The 20,852-nt window shown below is 48.1% G+C and overlaps 1 protein-coding gene across 2 annotated transcripts in view; it reads left to right on the top strand.

Annotated features, from left to right (window-relative positions):
- Tmem44 (transmembrane protein 44) overlaps window positions 1–9,914 on the top strand; it is a 38,225-nt gene extending 28,311 nt beyond the window's left edge. Inside the window, exons 10-11 of one of the 2 annotated variants that reach the window (XM_029544610.1) lie at window positions 3,517–3,549; window positions 6,930–9,914. In XM_029544610.1, the coding sequence (XP_029400470.1) occupies window positions 3,517–3,549; window positions 6,930–7,037 (141 nt within the window). In that variant the 3' untranslated portion in view covers window positions 7,038–9,914. The remainder of the gene's footprint in view (window positions 1–3,516; window positions 3,550–6,929) is intronic. The other variant, XM_021209330.2, reaches the window with a different exon arrangement.
- The last annotated feature ends 10,938 nt before the right edge of the window (window positions 9,915–20,852 follow it).

Here is a 20,852-nt window from a genome sequence, read left to right as displayed (position 1 = left end):
GTTTTTAAAAAGACATAGATCTGGTGTGGCTCAACAGGAGAGTGCTTTTGTAGTCTGGTCAGGACCTCGGGTTCAGTCCCCAGCAACAAACATAATAATGGAATCAGAAAGAATGAAAGTGTGGGGAAATATGGTGTAGGATTTTAAGGTTTGCAAGAGGCAAAAAGGGAAATCCATTTAATCCAATCTAAGTGAGATGAACCTATTTTGTCTCTCTATGGCCAGTCTGAAAATGTGACCCATGTCAAGTCCAGTGCCATCTTATCTCCCTGGTCTTGGGGACAGTGACTTCTCCCTACACAGAAGAGGAAGTCCTTGGGCAGATGGTCCTGATGCTCCTGTTCCCGAAGTCTGTCTTAAGCTTAGATTTTCTCAGTGCTTAGCCACCCTCCACTTCCTCAGGAATAAGAGAAATATTGCCACATGCTGTGTGGACACTAAAAATCTAGTGCCTGCTTCTTGATTTCAGAAGCCTGGGAAAGCAAGCTGTAGGGAGCGCGTGAGTGGAAACTCTGTGCCATGGTTCACAGAGGTGACACAGTCGGGACCTTGAGAACAATTCAGGAATTCGTGGCGCCAGGTGTGGTGGCAACACTTGGAGTCCAGTCCTTGGGAGCCGGAGGCTGGCTTGAATGGCAGACATGCCAAGATCCTGTCCCGAAGGATAAAGGCTGTGGAGATGTTTGTTGAGTGTAAAAGAGAAACAAGGATTTGCACAATTTGATCTTAATGCATTGTAAGTAGTAAATACATATGTCACCATTATACATATAGTATGACAATAATGACTGCTCTCAGAAGGAAGGCTATTCAGAGTAACTATTCAGAAACTCTCCCAAGGATAGAAGTGTTTTCTGCACGCGTGTCTGTGTATCACATGCACGCAGTGCCTGAGGAGGCCAGAAGAGAGCGCTGTATCCCCTGGAACTGGAGTTACTTTCCAGATGGTTGTGAGCCACCATGTGATGCTGGGACTCAAACCTGAGATCTCTAGAAGAGAAGCCAGTACTTTTCTCTGCTGAGCCATCTCTCCAGTCCCAGGTGTGTGTATATTTTTTGGGATAGAGTCTTAAGTAGCCCAGGCTAGCTTCAAATCAATATGTAGATGAGGGTGACCTTGAAAACCATATCCTCCTGCTCTCCACCTCCCTAACACCAGCTGGGACACTATTTTTTTAAAAAATTTACAAACAAACAAACAAAAAACATGTTTGTGTTTGTTTTGTTCTTAAAACAGAAAAAGACCTAAAACATTTTATTTATTGTTAGTTTTTTTTGGAGGAGAGAGCTCCGTTGCAAAGATTTGAATTAAGTGAACTTCTTAGGATGCTGTTATCAGTGGCTTAAAATGGTAACTTGAAGCCAGGCGTGGTGGCGCATCCTTGTAATCCCAGCATCGCAGGCTGGGCTTAGTCGGATCTACACAGAGACGCTTGTCTTAATTAATAACAACAGCAAACCCTAATGACTCCTTCCAGCAGAGGGCGCTGTCCCTCCCTCGCAAGCTGTCCCTGGCGTCGGCGGCTTGGAAAGACGGTTTATAAAGTTTCACTTCCACGCAGCTGGGAGACGCAAGCATACTTATTGGTTTGCTTGGCTTTAAATAAACTGTTCGTTTTGGAATAATTTTGGATGTACAGAATTTTTTCAAAATTAGTCCTGATTTTCCGCTTGCCCTTTGCCCAGCTGCTCTCTTCGCGTCTTACATAACGAGAGCTGCATTTAGCAACGCTAAGAAATGAACTCAGTCCGTTTCCACCAGCTGGACTCCCGGCTCTGTTTGGATCTCAGCAGTTTTCCAGCAGCTGGATCCGGTCCAGGATAGCACACTGCACTCGGAAACATTCCTTAAAGAAACAAGTGCATCCTAACTGTAACTTAAAGTTTTGCCACTTAACATTTTGCACGAACGTCTGTATTTTCTAACGAAAAGCAAAGTGCTTTGGAATTTAATTTCTCTTCTTATTTCCACCACAATTTAAATTTATGAAACATTCCGGCCCCTACTTCACATCAGTTTAAAATAATTCGTACCTGTTCTTATGTTTTTGTTTTTGTTTTAGAAAGGGGTGGAACATGCTTATGACCTCAGCACTAGGAAGGCTGATGCAGAAGGATGACACGTTTCATGCCAGCTTCTGCTATATACTGAGAGCCTGTTACACAAAATTGATTGATTAATTGACTGAAAAACAGTGACAGCTGAAGGTGTAGCTCTGGTATGCTGGTAACACTCGGGCCAGGTGTGGTGTCTCACATGGAAAATCACAGTTCTTGGGACTGCCTCACTTTCAAGAGCAGTAAAAATTCAGGCTTAACAAGTATAAGGCCCTGGGTTTCGTGGTAAGTTCCCCCTCCCTGAAAAATAAAGTGGAGGTTAAGGATTCTTCAGGGGTTAGCTGGGGCTACGTGGAGATAGCCTTAGGTTTAGTCCTGACATTATGATTGGGGCTTATCTATGGAAACATTCTAAAATATTTTCAATCAAGTGATTTACTTTAAAATACCAAATCAGAAGATTGGGGAGCAGGCTGCCCCCTGGCGGTCATTATTCTTTGCTTTTGTGTATGACTGGAAACCTTATAATTGAAGCATTTAAAAAATGAACACTTAAAGAGCTGAACAATCCCGGCATGTCATCACACGCTGGTGATCCCAGCATCTGAGAGGTGAAAGGAGGACTGAGGCCAGCCTCAGCTATGTGGTGAGTTTGAGGCCAGCCTCAGCTACATGAGTCCCTGTCACCATTAATAAATTAATGGACTGATTAATTAATGAAAAGAGTTGAACAGTAGAAGCTTTGCTTTCATGTGCCAATAACCTTAAACCCATCGGCTGCTCGTCAGTCTAACATCCACATGTAACCTCTCAGCATAGGTTCTAGCTCTTGTGTCAGAAATACAGTGTCTCCCAGGCACTGAAAAAAGAGCCAGAGGGATGGAGCAGCCTGCGCTTGCCCCGACAGAGACTTGAGTCAGGCATACTTGAGGCTTGGAGTGGAACCAACCATGCAATAAACACTGAGTGAAACTGAATCCAAGCTGCTTGGCAAACCCCATATTTCAAGGTGGATATTTTATGCGCACCTCTTTCTTAGTTTTATGAGTTTGCGTTGGATCACCTCAGCTGTGCAGTTAATGAATAGAAGGATTACTGTTATTATTACTATTACTAGACCTACTTGCACCCATCATTTCTAATCATAGTAATTATTACGTCTCTGTAAATCATTTCCCCCAGAACCCACAACCCTGCATAGCAATCATGGCATTTGTTTTTTTGTTTTGTTTTTGTTGTTCTTGTTGTTGATAATTTAACTAACTTAACTAAATTAACTACTCTGCTAATAGCAACCACCTTCCTGCTTGTTGGAGTGTTGTGTCCTTTCTCCCAGCCACCAAGGCTCCGACTCTCGGCTCACTGAGCTGATGTGCTCTGCTCTGTGGCAGGGACACTCTGCTCTGTGGCAGGGGTGCCGTCTGTCCAACCTGTTCTCTGTCTCTTTTTATCCCACAGCAGAAGTATTGGGAAGCCCTAAACTCGGAGCAGGTACGGACAAGGGTTTGGTCTCTTTCGGGAGGGACTTCCACGGCTTGGTTTTCCAATTTCTGTTTTTGTTAGACTTCCTTGGATGAAGCACATGGCAATTCTTTCTGTTTAAAAATCGAGAAGGGAATGCAGTCTGGAGATACAGCAGAAGTGTAAGACAGCTGTTAGCCTAGGGCAGCTTAGTCCCAGCCCTGCCAAGAAAATAAGCAAGAGATAAGAACGATCGAAGGTGGGGCTTCGGGGTACTCTCTTTTCAAAGTCTTTTCTGTACCAGAGAGTATTCAGTGTAGACTGGCGCAACCAGGGAGGAGTTCGAAGAAGACGTGTGTCTCGGTGAAGAGACACAGTCGGGGAGGGTCTGTGAGCCGTGGAATAGCTACAGGTCACAAGTGGTCTGTGGGGTGTGGCTGCGGCAGTGGTTATGAGAAACAGCCACACGCTCCCTGCTGTCGTTCTGTGTCCTCAGGCAGCTGGCAGTGTCCTCGCTTGCAATACCGGATAAGCATATTTCCCGACAGTCACCTGTGCCTGTCATCTATCACCCAGGAGTGTTTGTGACACAAGAATACCTCACTCACCCAAATTAATTTATGCCTTACTTCTAATTATGTTTTTCTAATCGCTCAGAGCATCCCAGCATGTTATCCTACAGATTCCGAAGGTCAGGGACTTCAGTTGCTTTCTAAGATTTATTTAATCCACATTAAAGGGTTCACATGCTCAAAGTGTCAGGCTGTTAATGTTTGTGGGCAGGTGAACCCATCGGGGTTAGCGCTAATAACTTAGTCTGAGGAGTCGGAACAGTGGCTTTCAAACATCAGAGCTTCTCAGAAGTTCCGTAATAGCTTGTTAAGATGACAAACGGCACGTCTCACCCCACCGTCAGTGTCTGCAGAGACCCTAACGTCAGCCCGACGACTGGTGGCTTGATGCTTTCAGCATTGTCGATCCAGGGAACATTCTGAGATCTCTGACCTTGGACTCAGCTCTGTGCTTGCCAGTAGTATTCATAAAAGGTGTCCTGGCCATCCTCAGAGGACAGAACAGGTCCCTGCCTCTGCCACCGAGCACATGGCTCTGAAGATGGAGAACCTTTGATGTATGGAAAGAGTTTGGTTAAAGGTGCCCAAGTCTGCAGTCACAACTATACAGAAAGTTTGCAGAACCTCAGACAGGTACCGCAGAGGGCTGAGCTGCCTGAACCAAGTTATCTCAATGCCAGGTTTGCAGGGTCACTGGGATACTGGGGTCTTTTTATCTCTCTCTCTCTCTCTCTCTCTCTCTCTCTCTCTCTCTCTGTGTGTGTGTGTGTGTGTGTGCACGTGTGTATAAGATTGTACAGAACATCATGCACTTGTGGAGGCCAAAGGATCATGCCTTTTACCACTGTCCATCTTATTCTTTGAGTCACTGTCTCTCCACTAACCTTGTATTTTTCAACGAGACTGGCAGGCAGCAGGACCCAGCAGTCCTCTTGTCTCTGCCCTTCACATCACTGGGGTCACACAGCCCCAGACTCAAGTCCTTAATGGTTGTGGGAAAAACAGTCTTGACACACGGAGCCATCCAGCTAGCCCATTGTGGGTTTTTTTTTTTTTTTTTTTTTTTATCACCAAGAAGTAGATCTTGGCTCAGTTATTACAGGGTGAATCGTGAATTGAACTAGGCTCTTTATGCAGAGCAAAGCCAAAATTTGTGTTTTCGAGCTATGGGCATTACATGAGAGCATTGAAGGTTTTCTGTGGGACGTCTCAGCAGTGATCTGTGACAGCAGAGTGTCTTCCTCTGGGTGCATGTGTATGGCTGGGGCTAGGGTCCTGCCCGAATAGGGAGGTCTTCCAGCCCAAGCTGACATAGCTTCCTCGAGCACTGCTTGTTTCTGGGTTCTTGTTGTTTGGGTTTGTATTTTTGTGACAGGCTTTTGCGGTATAGTCCCATTGTCCTGGAACTCTGTGGAGACATCTGTACAGACTGGCCTCAAACTCTGGGGTGCTTGGATTAACGGGGTGCACCACCATGCCCAGCTCTGAAGTTCTTCATCTTAAATGATGCGCAGAACCCACTCACTCTCTGCTTGGTTGCCTTTGAAGGATATTTTGCAGGAAGCTCCATCTAACTCACAGGTTCCCTTTCTAATCCTGTTTTTCAGACCTCTGCAGATTTCAAGTTGTCAATTTTACTGGAGTTGGTGATGGCAGTATCCATCATGCTGAATCAGCTTTTTAAAAATTTTGTTTGTGTGTGTGTGTGTGTGTGTGTATGCGCGCATGCGAGAGAGAGACAGAGAGACAGAGAGAGAGAGAGAGAGAGAGAGAGAGAGAGAGAGAGAGAGAGAGAGAGAGAGAGAGAGAGCTCTTACACGTGTGGATCAGAGAATAACTCACAGCAAATCAAATCTGCCCCTCCACGTGGCTCTCAGGGACCAGGCTCGCGCTGTCACACTTGGCACCAAACACATTATTTTACCCACTGAACCACCTCACTGGCCCTGAAATGGCTTTTTAGAAAATATTTACTTTATTGTATGTATATGGACAATTTTTTGCCTGCATGAATGTGTACCATATGCCTGTATTGCCCGAGAAGGCCAGAAGAGGGCGCCAGGTCCTCTGGAATTGGAGTTAACAGATAGTCATGAGTTGCACTGTAATCGCTGGGAACGGAGCCATCAGCAAGGCCCCGAGTCAGTGTTTACTTTAGACAAGTCTACTGAGCCCCAAGCTGAGAGAAAAGCCTGTGTGGGGATAAAGGTAGAGCTCTGCTCTGCTCTGCTCTGCTCTTTAGGAACTTGTCATCTCCTGGAGGGCGAGGCAGATGTCTAAAGAGAGGCCAGAGCTATCCGTGTGCGGATGCGATGCGTGGTGTAGGTACCCAAGTGAGGGGGAAGAGTTCGGCTCCAGAGCCTAACGCTTGCTGCTGGAGGAGCTGTCCCCTTGGGCTGGAAAGAGAGTCAAGTATGCCTGCTCCTCTCCAGGAGTGTTTTTCATCAAGGAGATTTCAGGACAGAGATTGGTGAGGGGAGAGATGGGGGAGATGGAAAGGGAGGCGGAGTTACTCTGTTCTGTCAGTCTTTGAGAGCTAAGCTGTGCGGGGTGCGGAGATACCAGCGTGAGGGCAGGAGACCTAACTGAGTGCTATGGAATTTGCCTCACACACTCAAGGTCCTGGGATCCATCCCCCGAAACACTAAAGTTAATAAAGCTATATTCTCCCTCGAGATCCTAGAACACAGGCCCGGCTAGCTTGTGCGTACTGATTTTCCCTTGTCTTTGCTGCGGTCACAAGACCCAGGATTTGGGGTGTTACTTGGGGATAGCTGGGCTATAAAAGTTGGAAAGGATCTGTCACAGCAAGATAGCTTTTCTGTCTTTTCTCCACAGTGGGACCCTGAAGATGTCAACCTTGAAAGGGAAAAGGACGCAAAACTCCTTAGATCGCAGGTGCGCAGGGCCTCTTTGAGCCCCGTGGACTTGGCTTCTGATGACTAACATCTTCAGGAGCCAAGCCATCAGCTCGGAACTCAAAGTCAGGCGTCTGTCAGTGACTAGATGGGGACCAACCTCGGAGGCCACCCAGGTCAGGAATGGAAGCCACGATAGAAGCTCCCCAGGGAGTGAGGAACCCTGAGCTGTCACTTAGCTTGGCTAGTCTACACCACAGCTCAGAATGGAGCTGAGGACCCTGGGGACAGATCTGCACATGCCCAGCTCACAGACGGAGCCTGTTCGTAAAGATGAGCTTTCTTCCAAATGACACGGGATCTATCCCCACGACGAGATTCAAGCATAAATATTGTTTGCTTAACAACGGGATCGAACTCACCAAGAGCTACCATTTGGATCCCAGCGGAATGTATTCTTCAAGACTCAACTAAGCGCAGGTGAAAGAGTGGGTCCACCAGCCTGGAGACCTGGGTAGATGTACAGGAACTGGCTTCTGCCTTCCAGGTAGCAGATCATTGGCAGGACAAAGGCAACTATTGCCTGCTCTGCAGTAGCAGAACTCCCTCCAGCCTGGCAAAGTGTATGCTGAGGCTGGGTGACCGGGTCTCGTGTGCTTTAGCGGGTAGCAGAAAGCTTGGTTTGCGTACGGGCACAATGCGAAGTACGCTTCCATCCTTGGGCAGGCGATTTGAGGATGATTTTAATAACGTGACCACGAGTGAGGGAACGGGTAAAGGGAATGAGGCCAGGCAGGAGCGATCACTGGGGTGAATAAATTTTGGTTGAATGGGTTAACAATGTCTCACGGTGGAGAACAGGAGTCCGTCAGAATCCCAGCCCAGAGGGCTGCCTCGAGGGGACCTGGGAACAATGCCAAGGCACACAACTCTGCCCGCAGCTGGCCCATGACCCATCTGTGACTCAGCGGCAGCTGCCCAGCTTCTCCTGAGGGCAAGTCCGAACAGTGTGAAGGATGGGGTGCCGGTGGAGATCGGTTGGTCATGCAGGTTTCTGCATGGTTCCTAAGCCCCTGGGTGACCTCTAAACTGGAATTCAAAGCCACTTTATCTGCTCTGGGTCCTCCGTTCTCTTTGTGTGGTGGCTTGCTGAAGTCAGCTTTGCTCTGTAGTCTTAACCACTGTGAGGAGTGGACCTCGGAGGGTGTGGGGAAGTGGAACATTCCAGCCTGGAACATTCCAGCCCAGAACACTCCAAACTAGAGGCAGGGAAGGGTGGAAATCTAGTCAAGGAAGGAGAAACCTGACGTGGCCGGCATGGCTGGTGTGACGTAGTTTTGTAAGGCGAGAGCTGGAAAAGAACCAGGCTCTTGGAGGTTAGGAAGTTAGTGCTGAATTCTGTAGCCAGGCAGGAGGACACCAGGGCAGGAAGGTGACCGACTTGCTCAAGCAGACCACAGTTAGTGAGTTTCTCACCCCTGACTTTTCATGAAGCAGAAATGTCGTCGAGGGTGCAGAGTAAACGTGAGACCAACGCTTAAAGTATGTTCCTTAAACAAACAAACAAACCAGGGACTGTAAGAGGCCAAGAAAGCCTCAAAATCATGGCCTTCCTACCTCTCAGCATTGCAAGTGCTGGGATTTACAGGCCCCAGCAACCGTGCCCAGTCTTTCACTTTATCGACGAGGAAACATGTTTAAATACGGTATCCAAAGCATTGGCCTCACGAGCGGAAGTGGCCACAATCCATGATAATGAAGGCCCTGCTTAAACTCCTGCAGTTTGAGGTATGTTGCCTGCCCGAGAAGTCTGGATGATTTAAGGAGAGCTCTTGTTACTAAGTTCTCTTCAAAGTTTGCCTGGAGGGCTGAGGCTTAGCTGGGCGAACGCTTTCCTAACATGTACAAGGCCCTGGCTTCCAGTGCAGCATAAGGGGGTAGGATGATAGACACCCGGAGTCTGGGAAGTGGAGGCAGCAGGATTAGAAGTTCAAGGTCATCTATCTTTAGCTCCGTATCGAAGGTTGGCGTGAGATATATGAGACCCTGGGGGTGGGGAGAGAAAACAACTGTGCAGACCATGAAGAACTAATCCTCTTAAATCCATCCAGTCACTCCAGGAAGAGGTCATGAGGACCGTCTGATGATCCTTGCACTGCTGTCACGCTGAGAAATGAGTTACTAGTCTAAGGAAGCTCTGTGTGCAGGAAGGAGCGTGACTGTCTCCTGTGCCGGGTCTGAATAAGTGTGCCGCCCTTTCCCTGCTGAGTCACAGTGTCCCCCGTCTATAAGAAGAAAGTCCAAGCCTGGTGGCTCACCCTTGTTGGGAAGCTGGGACAGGAGGGCTTCCACGTGTTAAAGGTCAGCCTGGCTACTGAGACCCAGTCTCAAAAGACCCACAAACCAGGCTGGGTGTGGGGGCTCATTCCTTTAATACCAGCATCTGGGAGAAAGAGAGAGAGAGAGACAGAAGGATTTCTGAGTTCTATGCCAGCCTGGTGTACAGAGTGAGTTCCAGGACAGCCAGGGCAACATAGTGAGACCCTGTCTCAAACAAAAAAAACAACCACCACTGAGCTGGGGGTAGAACTGCAGGTCGATGGTAGAGCACTTCCCTAGCATGCACGGGACCTTGGGTTCCATCCCTATCGTGAAAAAAGTTATACTTCCTTTTTTCTCTCATGACTATGCCAGTCAGCAGTTCACACATAAGACTAACATCTTTATACACATCCAGAAAGACATGCTACATGAAGACGAATTTCATATACACCTTGAAAATCTGTTTCAATTTATTTACTTATTATTATTTTTTAATTGATTAACTGGTTGGTTGGTTTTCCTGAGACTGGGTTTCTCTGTGTAGCCCTGACTATCCTGGAACTTGCTCTGTATGGCCTCGAATACTGAGGTCCACCTGTCTGTGCCTCACAAGCGCACTTCGATTAAAGGCGTTCGCCACCAACGCCTGGTTTATTTTTGTTGTTTGTTTTTAACAACTTGTGTATGTTGCACCTGCACTACAGAGTGTGTATGGAAGTCCAGGTGACACTTGGCAGGTGTCAGTTCTCTTGTTCCACCACATGGGTTCTGGGCAGCAAACAGCTTTACCACTTACCCCCACCCCCACTCCAACGCGCGCGCGCACACACACACACACACACACACACACACAATCTGCTTAAATGTTTTGAGATACTATAGGGGTAAAATATAGCTGGGTGGGTCAGCAAATACTTAACATGCACAAGACCCCGTGTTCAATTTCTAGCATCAAAAAAGGGGCAGAACCTTCAGGACCCTTCCCAAGTTCCCTCAGTGTTCTTTTCTGCTCCTTCACTTTTGCCTGGGCAGACAGACACTTACCAACTCTCTTCCACCCTCTCATCTTTTTCTGCTTACAACAAACCCAGAATTAAAAGGCCATCCCTGGGCAGAGGGGGGTTCTGCTCACGACAAACCGGGATGCTGAAGTGTTCAAAGCTCTTTAATCAGTGAGAGATGGTCTTTGACAAGTTCAAGACTGGTGCTAGCTCACGCGATACAGAGAACGCCCAATAAGGAAGGCGTAGGGACTGGTGGCTCTGGCCTGTGATCCCAGTTATTCCAGATCGAGACAGGAGGTTGGCTGGCAAGATCCTCAGGCTACAGAATAGCCTGGGTAATTTTTTGCAAAACTCGGTCTCAACGGTGCAATTTTTTTTTAATCAAGTGGGATGGATGCTCAGAGGCAAAGCGTGTGCCTGAAACACGTCATGCTCTGATTTCTATCGCCAGAACCGAAGAATCTGCTTTCTGTTTGCCTTAAATCTGACAGCCAAATACGGCTCCAGACGTTTTACGTTTTTCTGAGCAGGGCAGGTCATTAAACTCCTAGGTTCCTATTCCAGTTGCACGGGAACACTGCGGGGCAGCGGAGGCCAGGGCATTTCTTCGTACTCCGCAGGGTATGGCTAAGGGGCTGGTCTCTCCCTCCGAGTCTCTGCCCCCTTTCTTCTGATTCCGAGGCTCATCCTCGACGGCCCTGGGGGATAGCAAGTAGTGTCCTCCAGCAGCCGAGCCACACAAAGCAGGTCAGAGTCAGGATAACAACTCCATTTGGGGCACTTCCGGGATGCAGGGTGTGTGTGTTGGGGGGGGGGCGGCCGGCGCATGCGCAACATGCAACCACCCCTGGGAGCAGCACAGGCTCCGCCCAGTGGACCCCTAGCTCCTAGCCTTCTCTGCCTGGGCACCTCTGACTTAAGTGTCTCCCCATTGGGGTCGGGGGAGGTGTTAAAAGATAGTTATAAGGCTATTGTGTATATTTGCGACTTAGCTATAGTATAAGGCTATTCTGTGTATTTGCGACTGACCAAAAGCCCGAAGCTGTACTGCAAACCATTCTACCTAAGTGCATTCAACTTTTTTAAAAAAACAAAAATGCAGGTGCACGATTTAACAAAAGAAAATCAGATCGTGCCAAAGTTTATAAGGAAAACAACGGCGCTCTGCCCACACATCCTCAACCGCTCCACTTTCAGCTTCCTTTGGGTATTTTGTTTTGCCTCCAGCGACAGATTGCTCGTGCCTTTGCACAATGTCAAAATGTATTAACAGTAAATTCAAAAGCTACTTGGAAGTCTAGATTACCCTTGGTAGCAGACAATCGGCAAACACAAGTTCTTTTATCTGGATCTTAATTGCTAATACTAACTCTCAGACCACACACCCACATCACCTTGTAATTGTATGAATATTGTGTGTATGGGTTACACAACAGCTACAACCTGTGAAAGGAAGGGGGCAGAGTCAGAGGTTTTACTGGAGGCAGAGACAGAGCTGTACAGATGCAGTTATGGCAGGTGATATATAGATGCTAAGATATATAGATATATAAGATATAGTCTGGACGTTAGGCTAGAGACAGAGAGCCAAGCCATAGGGTCATAAGGTACAGCCTTACTGCAGTGGGCTCAGCTCAGAACTATGGAGTCGAGGTGAAGGCCCTGATCTGGACAGATGAGCAGATGGACAGACAATGGAGATTCTAACACTGGAGTCTGAGCTGAGCGGGAACTCTGGGGACAGGAGACACTTGGGTGGCAGCTGAGCGGTGGTGGTGCATGCCTTGAACTCGGGAGGAAGAAGCGGGTGGATGAGTTAGTTCCTGGACAGCCAGGGCTACACAGGAATCCTGTGGGGCACTGGTAGAGAGGTCATTGGCATGGCCCCGCTGGGTGTCCTTTTATGTAATCTGGATGAGTGTGGTACATACTCGGTTGGTCTAGTGTGTTTCGAAGTTACTGGGCCTGGTTTTCCAGATGAGGATGTCGTATGAATATTGTATGTGTGATCCTACATTCCTAACTTACTTTAACATTTTATGAGTGATGGGTTTTTACTTTTAGGAATAAGTTCTTATTTAAGTCTGTTCCTCGTGGGTGTTGCTGGGCACATGCTGGTGTTCTCAGGAACAGCAAGGCACAGAGTCACCCCTGCCTCTGTGTCTGCACTCAGAACGGAGCCAAATGATGCTTGGGCAAGTGGAGTTCCACAGGGTAAGGCTCAGCCTGGAAGCCGCACTGTGGTGTGACCTAGAACACAGTATCATCTCCACTCATGCACCGTACAGGCAACACAGCACGGCTTAGCTTCATCCCCAGTGTCAACCTGCTTTCCAGCCACAACTGCCAAGGCTGTAAGGGTCTTAGCCAGATTGCCTCCAGCGTCCATTAAGCGCAGGTTAGGAGTCACAGTCGTTAGACAGGGACCTTGGCAGACAGACAAGTAGAAACAACCTGCTACACGTTCAGAATCGTTGTGGAGGCTTCCTACTGGGAACCTGGTGATTCCCAGATACCCCAGCTTCTGAGTGCCCAGGTCACATAGACCTGAGTCCCCTCTGATGATCATCAGCTTTGGACCCAGCCTGGCAATGTCTGCTACTCTGTCCTGAACTGGACGGTTTCCTCCATCCTTCTCATCCTGTAAGTGTCCAGTACATGGAGCCTTTCGTGCAAGCCAGGGGATCCTCTAAGGCCACAACCAAAACAGAAGCTCACAGACACTTGTCACCACCCTGACGTTCCAGGGTGCCTGGCTGCATATGCCAAGAGCCAGTTCTCAGGTTCTGGAGGCTCTGACTAGCTTGCACTTCTTTTTTGTTTGTTTGTTTGTTTGTTTGTTTTGTTTTTCAAGACAGGGTTTTTCTGTATAGCCCTGGATGTCCTGGCACTCACTTTGTAGACCAGGCTGGCCTTGAACTCAGAAATCCGCCTGCCTCTGCCTCCCAAGTGCTGGGATTAAAGGCATGCGCCACCACGCCTGGCCTAGCTCGCACTTCTTAATTTTTTTTTTTTTAAAAAAGATTTATTTATTTATTATATGTAAGTAAGCACACTGTAGCTGTCTACAGACATTTTTTTCTTCTCATTCTGGCCCCATTCGCTTGCTGTAGCTGTCGACAGACACCCCAGAAGAGGGCATCAGATCTCATTACGGATGGTTGTGAGCCATCATGTGGTTGCTGGGATTTGAACTCATGATCTTCAGAAGAGCAGTCAGCGCTCTTAACCACTGAGCCACCTCTCCAGCCCCTAGCTCGAACTTCTTATTGAATGTGTATTCCCTGAAGTTCTGGTACTCAGATACAGGCTCTGAACCCGTTCCCTGATGATTTCCTAGGTCTGGACAGGGCTGTGTGATTCTAGCTTCTCAGATGATTTTTCTTACAGGCAACCTAGAGACACGGAGAGACATTGTATTCTCAGGACATTTTCCCTTGTTTGTGCCACAGGATCTTGCTGAATAGCTTAGCCTGTGGTTTTCTATGTCAGTCAGGCTGCTTGGAAGTCAGTCCTTCTGTCTCAGCCACCCGAGTTTTGGGATTATAGGAGTAGTCATACTTCACCAGATAATCTTTTTTTTTAAAAAAAGATGTATTTATTATTATATGTAAGTACACTGTAGCTGTCTTCAGACACACCAGAAGAGAGCGTCAGATCTCATTATGGATGGTTGTGAGCCACCATGTGGTTGCTGGGATTTGAACTCAGGATCTTTGGAAGAGCAGTCGGTGCTCTTAACCACTGAACCATCTCTCCAGCCCCCAGATAATCACTTTTAAGCTACTCGGAATGAACCCCTGGTTCAATCCTTAGCACTTTGGGGTAGGATGCAAAATTACCTATTAGGGAAGATTAACAATTATACTTTAATAAAGACACGATATTTTGCATTAAACTTAAAAAAAAAAAAAACCCATAAAGCATGCCAGGTGTGTTGGTGTACGCCTTAAGTTCTGATTCTCAGGGGGCAAAGGCAGGTGGGTCTGTGACTATGAGGCCTGTCTGGCAGGCATAGTGAGTTCTAGGCCAGCCAGAGTTATATAGTGAGAGCGCACCTAAACATGAAAGAAAGAACAACTATAACCGAAAAGCACATTTACATTACCTTGAAGTCATTTGGGCTTGTACCTGATTGGATTATCTATTCTCATAACATGAATCTCTAGGTTTAATTTTTTTGAATTCCTCATTCTCACATGGCTTAAAAAACAAAAACCAGAGCTGGAGAGATGGCTCCATGTTTCAGAGCACTGGCTCTTCTTACAGAGGTCCTGAGTTCAATTTCCAGCATACATATGGCCACTCACGGGTGTGTGCCACCACCTCTGGCTCTCCCTATACACTGACTCTTTTCAAAGGAAGCGGTCGGAGAAAGTAAAGACTTAACAGAAGGCTTCAGTGCTAGCCCTATTGAGAAGGCTCTCCGGGACATCAATCACACTTACTAGCAAGGCCCTAAGGTTTTCAGGTTCCTCAAATAAAGGAGCTAGGTGACCAGGGGCCACTCTTTAGCAGCCTTTCATGTGTGGCTGGGTGTCAAGCAAAGCAATACTGCGGGGGCCAGGACAGGCTCCAGATCCCAGGTTTGTTTTCCTGGCCCCGAGAAAACAACAGGCCCGGTGACTTGGATGAGGTGCCTGGAGAGAGCCGGATAAGATAGATGCCTCTGTGGCTGTGAGGGACGAGGGTGGACTGGAGTAAGGAAGCAGGACAAACGGAAAGCCTGGAGCGTCCAGACAAGGAAATTCTCTCCCTGAATTGCCTTTTCCTATTGAGATAAGATAATATACAATAAAACACGGGGCTATGAAGGGCCTGCGCTCAACTGTCTGCTGGGTCAGGACCTGGTGGGTCCCCAGCTGGCTCTGGCCTGCTATACATCAGACAGTCATGGATCGTAGACTCAGAAGGCAAGTCTTGACTCCTACCACTAACGAGTTGTAGGATTCTGATATCTCTCTCTCTCTCTCTCTCTCTCTCTCTCTCTCTCCAGACTCTGACTGTGTAGTCCTGGCTGACTTTAGACTCACCATGTAGCCCAGGCTGCTCTTGAACCTCCTGTCTTAGCCTCCTCACTACTGAGATTATAATTGTGAGCCACTGGACCTGGCTGTTACTAAGCTCACATATATGTCCACCTCTTCTGCCTGCCAGGAAACACAAAGACCCCCTAAGAGGCAATGAGAAAGCCCTTTAAACTCCAAAACATCCCAAAGAGAAATCCACTGTCGCTATCTCACTGCACAAAGCCTTTCGTTTGTTCAGGTTCTCCCATTTTCAGGACCAGTTCCGCTTCTCCTTAAAACTAACCTGGTTGTCTTTTAAAGCTCGAGGACATTTTTATTATCCGGCCGTATGTACAGTTAAAAGTGTGAGCATGCAGGATTGAGGAAACCCTGGGATGTGTGAGCAGAGCCACACAGTGTGTTACCCTGGTCACAGAGCAGCCTGGGGCAGGAAATAGTTCCCCGAAGTCAATCTAGTGACTCACCTATGGTCCCAAGTGAGCCAGTGCCCAGGAGACCCAGTGCTGGCATGTCAGGGAAGACGGGAGACAGAGGATGAGAGGTCTGGACTAGGTCAGTTACTTTTCTTTTCACTATGACCAAGGACCCACCCAGAAGCAACTTAAGGAAGAGGGTTTTTTTTTGGGGGGGGGGGCTCATAATTTGAAGTGGTACAGTTCCTCATTGCAGGGGGCAGAGCACGGCAGCAGGACAACTCACCTTGCATCCATAGTCAGGAGGCTCAGGGAAGTAAGTGTTAGGCTCAGCTCTCAGCTGTCAGCTCTGCTCCTTCTTTTATTTAGCCCAGGACGCCAGCCCACAGGGATGGAGCCAACCACACTCAGGGCACGTCTGTCCCACTCTGTTAAACCATGCTAGAAACTCCCTCACAGAGTCTCCCTGAGGTGTGCTGCCACGGAGCTTCCAAATCCAGTCAGGCTGACAAAGAATAACCATCAGTCTGAGAGGCCGGCCTTAATTAAACTGAATGCTGGACTGAATTAAAACAACAGGTCGAATCAGAGAGGCAGAGCAGAGCCCACTGAACAGAAAGGGAACCCGTGCTAGAGAGTGCTCTGCAAGCGCCCTACCCCCGAGCTACACGGACTCTGCTTGGTATGGTCCTGTTTCCTGGGCTGTAAAGTGAGATAGTTAATATCTTCCCATCACAAGCGGTTATGAGACAAGGAATGTTGCTTAGTAATATCGTAAGTAATTTCACCTCTCCCTGTACTCACAGTTACTGGGAGACAGGCCAGTGCTCCAACGGGCTGTCGCAGTACAGAACGAAGGTCGAACTCTCTCAAGGGACCAACATTAAATCAGACTTCACTGACTGACCTATGAATGGGGTCACATTTCTGCCTCCTTTGCCTTTCCATATTCTTTGGCTTTTCCCTTCCTTTAGAGTCATTAACTCTAACTAACACTTTTAAATTTTTATTTATTTTAATGTGCATTGATGTTTTTGTCTGCATGTATATGTTTATAAAGGTGCCAGTTCCAGAAACTGGAGTTACAGACAGTTGTGAGCCACCCTGTGGGTACTGGGAATTGAACCAGGGTCCTCTGGAAGAGCAACCAGTGCTCTTAACTTCTGAGCAGTCTCTCCAGCCATCAACTAATACTTTCTGAGGGGTTAGTGTGTCCAGGCCACCCTGCTGGGTCTGGAAGGAGTCTAAATAACACCCAGTCCTGGCCTGTGTTGTCTAGAAATGAGATCATAGTGCCCAGAGAGGCTGGGCGGTTGAAAGCCAGAGCTGGGAGGCAGTTACCAAGGATACGACCTTTGAGTTTGTCATTGAAGAGCAGATCGTGACCTCCCAAGTAGAGAGATCAAGAGCCTGGGGTGCATGGGTGTACACATGTCCCACACGCGTATGAGTACAATTCCCCACACATGTATGACAGAAAGACAGTTTCAGCTATGCTCATGAAAACCAGACTGTTCTTGGAAATGGGACTGCCTGTTCGTTATGGGTTTCGACAGTGACTGAATTAAAACAACAGTCCTCCACCCTGGCCCTGCACCAGAATTACCTGTGGCTTGCTCTTGGTTTAGATTTTATTCACCTTTTCCTGGCCCAACCCTTTGTGTGTTCTAGATTTAGTGACCCGGTTGGGGATCCCATAACTGCTGTTCACCTTTTTGCAAATCCTGAGGGTGGAAACAATGTTTCAGTTTTGCTTTTCTAGTTCCACAGTAGAGACTGAGCGTTTGCCAGCGTGGTGGTGTGTGCCTGTAACCCCCAGCACTCTGGAGGTGGAGGCAGGAGGTTCAAAGCCAGACTGCTACATAGCAAGTCCACACACAAATATTTCCAGTAATGACTATATAAGCTATGTAAACCATACACATCCGAACACAACAAATCAATCAATAAATAGGAATCAATCGATAAATAGGAACAACATAAAGGCACCTAGACAAAGCAGGACATAGGAAGTATGAGAAGAGGCCGGTGATGGCTAAACAAAACCCAACAAATACCTTGTTACCTCTGCTGTGACTACTTGCTGCCTCACGGTGTCACTGTTGGACACCTTCCGCTGCCCCCACAGGCGATCAGGGCAGCTTTGGCTTTCGCTGACCCAGGAGTTCACCTGCAGAGGCTCCTCTCTGTGTACCGGCTGCTTCCAGACATCAGGTTCCAGCTCACGGAGCCACACCTCCTCTCTCCAGGCTCTCCCCTCCCCAGAGCCCCGAGGTGGCTGCAGCTTTCCTTTGACTACCTTGGAGCCTTAGGGTGGCTACACATCCGGATTCTCAGACAGTGAGGTTGTTCTTTTAAAGAGAATGCCCTGTAAGCCCTGACTTCTGTCCAGAAGGCTGTACTTAGTGATTCCTATTAAGCCTCCAGATCAGTGGGTCTCAGCCATGCTAATGCTGTGGACCCTTTAATGCAGTCCCTTATGTTGTGGTGATCCCAGGCACAAAATTATTTCCCTTGTTACTTCATAACTCTAATTTTGCTACTGTTTTTCACTATTTTTCAGTATTTTTAGGCATTTTCCAGTGGTTTTAGGCAACCGCTGTGGAAGGGTTGTTTGACATTCCCTCCCCCCAGAAGTCAAGACATATAGGTTGAAAACTACTGTTCCCTTTAAGACTACCAGCACCTATACTCCTGAGGAAGCCAATATCCGGGACTCCAAGGCAGGTGTTTGCTTCTTTCTGTAAGGAAGGAGGAGATCTCCCGAATGCCTACTCTCTGCTTGGAAACCATGTGATGGGCTGTTGTTCAAAACCCGGCAAAAATCCTCTATGCAGCCAGGAAAAAGAACCAGTGTGTCAGGAGGGCTGAGCCTTATTGGTTAGTGAAGGACGTCTGTAGAGAAGGAGGCTGTGTATTTACTCATTTGCGGCTGCACACTTCTACACTGTGGTGCACACTGGAACTAATCACTCACTAACCAAAGACTGGAGCTAAGTCAGTTTTCCTATCACCTGCATGCCTGCATGCATGCGCGTGTGCACACACACACACACACACACACACACAGACACACACACACACACACACACACACACACACACACTACAGACTCTCTGAGGGTGTCATGCTCACAGTAGATTCTCAAGTCTAGGCTTCCCACTGGTAATACTGATTCAGTGATATGGGGGGGGGGGGTAGAGGAATGGGGAGGAACCCCCGAATCCTAGTAAGATGTCACAGAACAGTAGAGAGGGCTTGGGCAAGGCAGGTGGAGGGCTGTCTATATGGTCGTGCCCAGCTTGGGGGGGGGGGGGGTTACACAGCAGGATAGGATCCAATGCATCCAAGCTGTCAGCAGAGATGAAAACAAGCTGCAGCTTTCAGATAAATCTCAAATGTCTTGACAAATAATATATTGCCTGTCTGGCTGTCGGGTCATAGTTTGAGATGGAAGAAAATGTGTAGATCCAAATCGGGAATCCCAGCAAGTGTGGGAGCGGAGGTACAGCCCCTGGGAATCCACGTCAGGAAGACAATTGGTCGACGAGGGAAGCCCGGCACACCGATGACCTCATGGCTCCTTTCTGGACACTCCCTTCCCTCCTGCCCACCTCCACCCACAGACATATCAGACAGATGACCGAATGAGCACGAGGAAAAAGTGTTCCCCGTTGATAACGCTCGTTCTCACGTGTGGCTGCCCATCCCCAGTCTTGTCCCCTCACCCCCGAATGTCCCCAAGCTGAGCAAGGCTGAGTGAGGTCAGCAGGGAACTCGCTTGCTCTCACCAGACCCAGGAGTGTTTGAAGGTTGCATAACAGCAAACAAACGCCTGGCCGTGCCTTGAATTCTTTGTGTGAAACATTTAGCTCACATTTTGTTCCCTGGCTGGCTCACCACACGTGATTTTTGTCTTCCGAGCAGTTTTTGCCACGAGAATAGTTCCATACCGCCTCAGAAGAGGTCAGTAAGGGACCCCAGCTGATGTTGAGACACACACTTGGCTCCAATGTTCCAGCCTCCAGAGCCCACACTTCAGACAGAACTGCTCTCCCCAAAGGAGGTGGTGACTGCCCCTAACTGTCGGCTTGCCACAGCTGTGTGTCCAGTCCTTCAAGCCAGTGTACAAGTCTCAGAGCCAGAGCCTCCCTGGTGTCACCACTGACAGAGAAATCGAAGGGCTTCATCCCCATGGTTGTGTTTTAGACCTCGTTTCTCCCAGGCTTTCTTAGGCCTCCCACTTGGCTGAATATTTGGGAATTGACACAATAGCCTTACTGAAGCTGGGGTGGGCATGATGTGGTGGGAAGTCATGTGATTGTCCAAATTGAACCAATTTGTCAAAGACCATTTCCCTCTTACCCATCCCCCATCCCCACCCCCTGCCACCGCCACACCCCACGATAAGATAGGGTCCCCAGAGCACAATAATCCTTTCCTGAGATACAATTTAGAGGCTCCTGAGAAAAGAAACAACAGAGAGGCTAATTTTGGCTTTTCTGAAACTCAAGAAAAACATACAGCCAGGCCCTGTCCTGCCCAAGGAAGCCAGGGTGGGCCCCGTTTTGTCTCTCTAGGGTATCTGCTCAGATCACCAGAGGTTTGGAGAACAATGCCGGGGGTGAGGGCAGTATGGGAACAGAGTCTGCCCCCCTCATAGCAAAGGCCATGGCGGAGTCTTGCCTGGGCTCTCTACAGACACCTAAAACAACAACCTGTATTTCAGGCCTAAAATTTTCTTGAACCACCAACTCCTTACCCTCCCTCCCCCCACCTAAGCTGCAGAGAGTTAGAGATTTCTTCAGACCCAGCCATGTGAAGAGAAGACCCTGATGTTGCTCCATAGATCCCCTCCAGTTTTACTATGTTGGTACACATATGCACTATTCCCCCTTCCATTTTTGCCTTTCTGTTCCTCTGATTCTTAGAAGGATCCAAGGATGAGCAAGTGACAAGCCCAGGGAGCCGTAACAACGCGGGCGGGGTTTTAAAACACTTACTGAGAATCTCCTGTCTTCTTACAGGAGTCAGGATGAGGCTCACACACACACACACACACACACACACACACACACACACATACACACATGCACACACATACACAGACACACACACATACACACACATACAC

The sequence above is a fragment of the Mus pahari genome, chromosome 12 (genome assembly GCF_900095145.1).
Source record: "Mus pahari chromosome 12, PAHARI_EIJ_v1.1, whole genome shotgun sequence".
In the NCBI taxonomy this organism is placed as follows: Eukaryota; Metazoa; Chordata; class Mammalia; order Rodentia; family Muridae; genus Mus; species Mus pahari.
Note: the sequence above shows the minus strand (reverse complement) of the source record. Positions and strands in the feature narration are given on the sequence as shown.